This window comes from Electrophorus electricus, chromosome 19 (assembly GCF_041902795.1).
Source record: "Electrophorus electricus isolate QZ-2024a chromosome 19, ASM4190279v1, whole genome shotgun sequence".
Lineage (NCBI taxonomy): Eukaryota > Metazoa > Chordata > Actinopteri > Gymnotiformes > Gymnotidae > Electrophorus > Electrophorus electricus.
In genome coordinates, this window is record NC_137515.1 from 19,803,842 (window position 1) to 19,812,500 (window position 8,659).

The 8,659-nt window shown below is 44.5% G+C and overlaps 1 protein-coding gene across 1 annotated transcript in view; it reads right to left on the reverse strand.

Moving 5' to 3' along the window:
* Positions 1 to 8,659, reverse strand: part of gfra2b (GDNF family receptor alpha 2b) — a 31,868-nt gene that overhangs the window by 19,395 nt on the left and 3,814 nt on the right. The window contains exon 3 of the mRNA XM_027001736.3: positions 1,790 to 1,867. Within this exon, the coding sequence (XP_026857537.2) occupies positions 1,790 to 1,867 (78 nt within the window). The remainder of the gene's footprint in view (positions 1 to 1,789; positions 1,868 to 8,659) is intronic.

An 8,659-nucleotide genomic window follows, 5' to 3' on the forward strand; every position in this document is an offset into this window, starting at 1 on the left:
ACAAACAGAAGTGACCGTTTATCATAACCAAGCCCTGACTATCACTGTTTCATGATACCGTTGCATTTTACTTTCAGAAATCCAACTCAGAGGCCACGTGAATGGCCCAATAATCTCCATAGCGTGCAGCCATTTCCCCACGTGCAGCCATTTCCCCATCGTGGCTCACGTGAGCTCTTTGGTGCTATATTCAGATGGTGGTGCTATCTATCTCATACAAGGATCCAGATTACCTCTATTGTGGGGTGAAGAATGAGAAATATGACCTGGCACATGAAGAATTTAAAAGTAAATAGCTTTTTCCTGACAGGATGGGGGATGGGTTTTGTTCCCTTCCATCGTTGAGGGAGGGAAGCATGTTTTATTTTCTCTGTATCCGTGTTTCCGGCTTTGGAACTGTGTTCCAGCCCGAGACCCCCAGGTGGCGGCCTCGATGGTGGAGGCACTCTGAGCCCTGCTACGCCATTCTGCGCTTAATTTGTGAAAGAAAATACGATCAAGTTCCAGAGGTGACAGTAAGAAGAATAGAAGAGAAGGAGCCCCAGCAGTCAGGTCTATGAATCACTGCTTATTCACAAGTTTCTCCTCAATGCTGCAATTATGATTCATACGGGCTAATTCTGTTCTCCTAGGTGGTCTGAGTGAATTGCTGTTATAATCGTGACTGGTCCAGCTGCATTTGTGCTAATTAAACCCACACGAAGCACGATGAAGTGAAGCATCGAGGAGCCGCAGTTGGCGCACACATAGCGCTAATGAATTTGCAGAAGACCCGTTCTTATCTACAGTAAAGAATAGCTTCATTTGGTTAAGAATATGGAGCTGGAAATGTGTGTTGTGTAAGAATGAGCAGCTAATGCGTTTTGCTGCCAGGGCTGTGAGCACCGTAGTAGATATTACAGTTTGATTGAAAAACTTCTTATGTGTTCAGGTGATTGTCTGGATTCGACAACAACAGGGCGTCAGGTGGAATGTGCTGGGTAGCGTTACTGACACAGTTAATAACTGCAACTAAATTAAAGCAGCATTTTTAAATGACATTTACAGAAATCCTTACGTCATACCCTTAATAATACCCTTATGATACACATAATACCAGTTTACGAGCACATATGGCATGTTTAAGCAGTTAGTCTCCCGAGACCTCCACATCTAAAACCACCTCCTCACAACTGCTGTAGTAAATCACTCAGACGGGTCCTACACCTGAAAGCCACTGTCAGTATGGGATTAATAATATCCAGCTTGATCTAAACAAACAGAAGGAGATGAGAATATTTGTACTTAGTAGATGTGGAGATATCTGTGGATCTAGGTGTGATGTAAAAGCTGAGATGTGTACACACTTTTACAAAGAAATGCAGTAATGACTTCATTTGCTGGGTGATCAATGTGACCACTAAACACTGGAGAGAAGTCCAACCTTCAGAATCAGGGTGAGTTGTATTGCATCATGGGCGCAAAATGCATAACGGAGACCTCCATGCTAAACCATCTTGGTGTGCTGAGTCCTATATCTGCATCCTGAGCATTTATGTGAATAGACGACTGAAGTTATTCTGATTTAAAACCTCCTGGTTGTGTTTCCCCTTTACACGAGCTCTATCTTCTCTTCTCCTGCACTTGGGAAAAAAGGAGGAAAAAAAGCACTGCTTTGTTTGATGCATCCCTAGTGACCACTTGAAGGACAAAGAGACTCACTGCATTTCATAACCTTCTGTGCTGAATGGACCTCCAATTAAAAATTGAAAGGTATCTTCTATTAGAGCAGAAAACCGATATCTCTTACCTGAAATAATGGAGGCGAGACGGAATTCATCAGAGAAATGCATCGGCTCATAAGGGGACGTCTCGTAGAGCTCCTCGCCTGCAACAGCAACAAGCCCAGGAGAAAGGTTTGGAAAGGCCTGATAAGCCCGGTTTGTTTGAAGCATAAAAAACCCTTACTTTTACATCTTAAAAATGAGCTAGTACACATTCTGTGAAATAACGCTCACAATAAAACCAGTTCTGTCTTTTGCATCAACAAAGACTTTCCCAGATGTGGATCAGTTCTCAGAGAGCCAGAGTAGAATGGTCTCAGGGCCTTCTTGGAAATGGCAAATTAGCCCGTGTGTTCAGTCCATGTGGGACGTGTATCCATGTGTAGCGTGTATCCGTGATCCAGGGCAGTAGCCAGCGGTGTGGGAGATCTGGGTTGGGAGGAAAGGCTGCAAGGCTGTCAGTCTAACCGTGATGGTCCCACACTCAGGTTACCCTGCGAGGGTTTTGTAAATTAATGAGCTTGGTGACCTCATTTCAGCTCTGTCAGACCTACAGCACATGAAGGCTCTTAAAGTGCATATTTACCATATGTTAAGCAAGAATAAATCATAATAGCAAATGAGTAGGAATGTACACAACCATTTTTTGCTTATTTGATACCAACATGTTGAATTAAGGCTGTATTTCACTTTTTTGGTAAAAAAAAAAAAAATTCCTTTATTTGTTTCACTTTAAAAAGGACATGTTTCACACAGGAAATGGTGTTCACTCTAACTGAGGTGGTCAGGTGACTCATTACCACTGAGCCGGTCTATAATGACATGGTACCATGACCCTGGCAGGTACTTTCAGCTTGTGTGGATCCCCACAGCACCACACTCTGGAAACCCTCATGCTCCACCTGTCTCCACCTACACCTCCACTCTGCCCCCACCCCAGGGGCTCCAGGCCCTTTGGCCCTCTTCAGGACCTGTGTGTGTGTGTGTGTGTGTGTGTGTGCTTTCAACAAGCCCCCTGATGGCCTCTGTTTTACAGGATCATCTTGGATCAGGGGCTTATCTGCGCTTGCTGGTGTGATGGACTGTCCCGCTGTGGCATGGACACCTGTATGAGCTGCCTGCTTCTGCTCAAAGAGGCAACCCAGGACGGAGTCCTGACCCACCCCTCCGCTCAGGGATAATAGGGGACGACAACCGCGCAGACAACAGACAACAGCGCTCCAGAAGAATGTGCCCCATCCCATTGCCTAGATATGTGCGCGGTAGAGGTGACACATGAACTTTACATAGATTAGGTCTGTAAATACAAGGAGAGGGTTTGGGTTTGTTTGTTTTTTACTGCGCAACATCAAAGTACCATATATGTAAGCATGATAAATATGGCACTTTGCGATTTTCCCACATTTATTCATCCACCGATGCGCCTGCACATTTGCACAGTAAACGGAGCAGTGCTGTCCTTGGCTACGACTTTGGCCGCTACTCTACCGAGAGCTGTGTGGTGTCTGAGGAACTTTAATGGTTGGAATGACGGAGGGGAATTCAGGACGGGAGACGTTGGACGCCACCAGCATGGGGACGACGAGCAGGCCGTCACTCAGCCTTCCGAAGTGCCTCCGTGTTTGGGAGATGTGTGACCTTGTAGCGTTTCATGCTGGTGGTGACACTAACGGGTAATGATGCTGAGATATTGGCCATAAAGAAATGGACATCACTCACATGAAGTTTGTTGTTGCCAATTTATGAATAGATCTAATCTAAAATAAAACGCAATGGCTTCGCCTGACAGATGAGCAAAGGGATTTATCGCCCCTCATTTGCTAGAGCCTCTAACACAACTTCTATCTGTTTGTAACACACACACACACACACAGACGCACACACACACACACACACACACACACTCACACACACACACACACACAGGGAGAGGGAGGAGGGCACACATGGGAGAGTTTCTGTGCACCCAGTTAAACATTAGTCTTTGGCTCTAAGTTCCCATCAGCATGGCTGAGCTTGTCAGTGGCGGTGGGCCTGATTACAAGGACCGTTATTCTCTTAAACCATCTTTGTACTCTCCTTTTAATTACCTCTGACAATAAAGTTTGCATAATTTCTAATTAACCTCCACATCGTAAAATGGCCTCCGTGCGTTCTCCTCGTGTAAGTCGGGTCAGTGTTGATGGCCACATCTTCAGTAGTGTATTAGAAGAGGGCTGTGAGTTTAAGATGAAGTCAGATCTCAGGGTTCGGCCTGTCTGTCTCTCTGTGTGTCTAGCTGAGAACACCTCCCTCTCTCTCTCTCTCTCTCTCCCTCTCTCTCTCTCTCTCTCTCTCTCTCTCTCTCTCTCTCTCTGTCTGCTCGAGGCTGCCGCACAACTGATGGCTCTGTTCGCTTGTTTCTCAGCATGTCTCTTCCTTTAACCTCAAGCTGACACTTGAGACATCGGGAGACATATGGAACATCTCGCTCCACTTTGGGGACAGTTTGATGTCCTTGTCCTTGGCACGGGGCGTTAGGGGTCATTAATGTGACTCAGGTCTGTGTTTATGATGTGCTGTATCTCGGTACTCATTATCTCATGGAAAGAGGGAAAATGCAGGCATTGTCAGGCAAGTGTTCACTCTCCTCCAGTAGTTTCTATAAAAAGACTCCATTAGTTGAACCCATTATTGAAATGAGCATGGGCACAGATTTTATTAAACATTTCTAGTTTTTGAAACCTTTCGATGAGTAATTACTGAATGGTATATGTGCACTGTTTAGATTTTATGCAAAAGAGGCAACTCCACATTTGTGGTGATCCATGTGTAAAAAGCTGGTGTCTAATGCACTGGGCAGAATGTACATTAGCTGAGGAATGAGAGGTGAGTGTTTGCCACAAACAGCAGGGCAGCCTTTGGCATTTCACTGTAGCTGCTTATATAGAAGTCCAATCCGTTATTATCACCGTCAGAGCGGGTTTAGTACACCGGCGCGTTCTGCTCCGACGCGCTGACGCTTCTCCACCCCACCTCCCCCAGATTGGAGCCAAACTAGTCAGCAGTAATTGGAACAGCGAGGAAGCCGTGCAAGATGTACAGTCTGAGTTTGCTTTTGAAATTGCCTTCCTTCAAGGGAATCAATTATGCAACACCACGGTCGTCAGTGGAGAAGTCGCGTGTGTGTGTGTGTTTGTGTGTGTGTGTGGCTGTGTTTGAGTCACACATTATCTCTGCAGAAAATGGGTATTTTTCAGAAGCGGTTACACAATATAAACGGCCGTCTCTTTAGCAGTGTGAGGTGTGATTACTGTTCTGATTGGGATTTTTCATTTGTTACTATTTGATGGTTGCATTGTTGTGGATTCTGTTCCTGTGGTCAGAAAGATTTAAGGAAAGGCCTTTTACAAATGACAACGGATCTGGGTTTTTTCTGAACAATATGGGATATTTTTAAAAGGTGTATATGTAGGTTGAACCATGTACAGGAGAAACAGACAGACTGATTTATTGTGAACTATATTCAGTGGCTGGAGACACCAGGGATGCGATCTACATGCCATTTTCGTCGGGGAATCAAGGCATGTGATTAGTAAACAAAGAAGAACCTCCTGACGCGTAGTAAAGTTAATCTGCCGTTGAGCTGCTATGAACGCAATTCATTAAGGCACAAACACCAGATGAGCTGGCAAGCACTAGAAGGTGGGTTTCTTTCAGAATTTGTCAGGTGCAACAATAGCTAATGAATTCTGGCCTTTTTCCTACACGCCTGTTTAATTAAAACTTTTTGGAGGGGGTGACGGTTGGGGGCTGGAGAGGAGGGGAGGGGGTTGATTAATTATCTTCATTAAAATTTTGCAACTTCATCTCTCTATTGTTCAAAATCTTACCGCCAACTTCTCCCCTCGGTGCGCGTTTCGAATTGGTTTGGTCTCTAGTGACTTGTGATCATCAGAATTGTGCAAATCTACGTCAAAAGACGCGCCTGTGCAGTCCAGTGATGTCATGTCTGTGTAATTATCACATTTTTGGTGTATGAAGATGTGTACCAGTGTTTTGATTGGTTGTCTTACAGCCTTGATTGCATATCACACTAAATGTTTCTGATCTGTCTTGATACAGAAGCTGCATCGCAGATATCACTGTGTTTGCATTTATCCTTTACACAGAAATAATTAGACATTTAGGTTTTCTTTTGCTGTTGATTATGGAGTATTTGAGATAAAGGGGATGTTTATGGTTACGTTATGATGCTTACACACTGTCAGTTTTTGATACACAACACGGCATGTTGTCATATTGAAGCTATTCAAGACACTCTAGAGCTCTAGATCTTTAAGGGTCAGTCAAATCCCATCCAAACATAAACTACTGTGATGCTCTGATCATTCTTCAACATGACAAAGGCTGTTGGAGTCCCTCTGAGATCCATTCCTTCCGCCCTCTTATGAAATGCAGAACATGCGCTCTACCTCCCTGTCATAAGACTTCTTTCCTAATCAGTTTAGTGTCATAATGGGAACGTTTGTTGGGAGCTGGCAGATGTTTCTGGAGATGTTTCTGGAGTGGGGTGTTCTTAGACCTTCACTTCCAGCAGTAATGGATACCTTCTCCTTAAGTCCAGAAGCTCGACAAGCCCGGAACTTTTTTCTTTTTTCTTTTTTTTTTTTACGAAGCAACTCAAAGGCCTGTTTGCTTTTTAAGTTGCTTTATTCAAAGTCTCTCGTGGTTGCCAAATACAGTATAATCCCCTAATTAACATGAACAGCTGAAAATAATGAGTGGCATAGGCCTGAGCCAAACTCCCAGGCTGCAGTGTGTCTAGATAATTACATAATTGTCCTTGGTGGTCACCCACACAGATATAAGAAACTAAACAGGGAACAACGGAACCGAATAGGGTGATGTGAGCTGTGGTGGTGTGTTTGTGTGGGGGCGTCTGTTGTGACGGTGTTGGGGTTTGGGTGGGGGTGTGAGGTGTGGTGGTGTGTTTGGGTGAGGGTGTGAGCTGTGGTGGTGTGTTTGGGTTTGGGTGGGGGTGTGAGCTGTGGTGGTGTGTTTGGGTGGTGGGCATAAGGTGTGGTGTTGTGTTTGGGTGGGGGCATACGCTGTGGCAGTGTGTTTGGGTGGGGGTGTGAGGTGTGGCAGTGTTTTGGCCAGGGGAGTGGCCTCCCTTCTGGCTGAAGTGTTGACCTAAATGTGCAGTAAGCATCTCTACGACCTTAGCTGCCACGGTCGTCGTGGTAACGCACGGCAGGAGACTGAAGTGCAGTGCTCCTTCAGCAAAGATGGGATTGCAGCAAGAGCCTGATCTCTGATCAGTGTTTGGGCCACAAAAATCTAAACATGAGCCACGATTAGCAGACAAGAGGGACACAGTATGTCAGTTCTACTGTTTCTGACGACTATAGACTGACAGTGTTAATTAGCCTACAGATTTTGTAAAAAACTGTGAAAATTTTAAGAGCTCTTGACCAAATATATGACATTTTGCCACTGTTCTCTCACCTTGGAGCTATTTGTGCGCAGCATTTTAGAATGATGTATAATTGGTGTCAGAGGTGATAGCAGCACTGTTAAGGTAACACCTGCAGCATTAAGTCAGTGTGTACATTGCTAAAATAATTCTAGCAGTGAATGTGAAAGTATTACCAGCAGTACAAATACCAGCAATGTCGCCATAATACCAGCAATGTTAAATTAATACCAGCAATATGAAAATCATACCAACACTGTTACCATAATACCAGCAGTCTTAAAATAATACCAGCAGTGTTAAATACCCGCAATGTTAGATTAATACCAGCAGTGTTAGATTGATACCAGCAGTGTTAGATTAATATCAGCAGTGTTAGCTTAATATCAGCAGTGTTAGATTAATACCAGCAGTGTTAGATTAATACCAGCAGTGTTAAATAACACTGATAGCAATATGGAACTACATTGTTAAGCATTGTTATGTAATACCCACATTGTTCAGGAATACCAGCAGTAATTATCCAAAAGCCACACTGTTGTTGTTGTTATTATTATTATTATTATTATTATTATTATTATTATTATTATTGCCATTGTTGTTGTTGTATATATAAACATTTCTGCCAGGTTCTTTCACATACAGACCTGATGTATATTAGCTCTCGGTATTGCAATGAAAAACATCAGTTCATTCTAATGCTTATTTCTAATGCTTATTAAGGTATTAAGGCTGTGTGGATTTTTCAGCGTAAACAACCTCATTATTTGGACTGTATTGTCTCGTATGCCTTGTTATTTTATTCTACGTCACTGCCTCATGCCCCCCCATGACACACCTGTCTCTGCTCTTTTGACAGTTCCCCAAACATGAGGTATTTGCGCTCGCAGGTGTCGTTAATCCTACACACCCAACCAGCCTCCCTGGCAGCGGGGAGGTTACCAGAGGAAGCGGAGAGCCTCACCCAATTGGGTGTGAAGATCAAAGCTGGCCCGGCCTTGCGTTTCTAAACCAGGCCGCAGGCGGGCTTGCTGGCAGGACCTGTGTTGCTGATTTTTCTCCCAGCGTCACACAGCTTGTGCTTGTCTACGTCATGCATGGGATTTAATATCGCCTGCACTGATGGCGCTTTGAAGCACGCAGGGAGGACCAGGGTGAGCATTTCAGCACCACAGAGACGGACAGCTCCACGCCAGACCCCGCCGCTACGCTTGTTCAGACGAGACCTCCAGACCGTTACCAGCCGCAGGCAGTCCTGTGACTTCAGTGTCTCACAGAGAACACTTACATTCACTCCCCTCCGATCTCTCTTTTAATCTCTTTTTCAATCTCTCTTTCAATCTCTCTTATACTCTTTTTCCTTTCCCTTGTCACTGTCTTTTATACCTTCTCTCTCTCTCTCTCCCACTCTCTCTCTCCCCCTCTCTCTCTCTCTCTC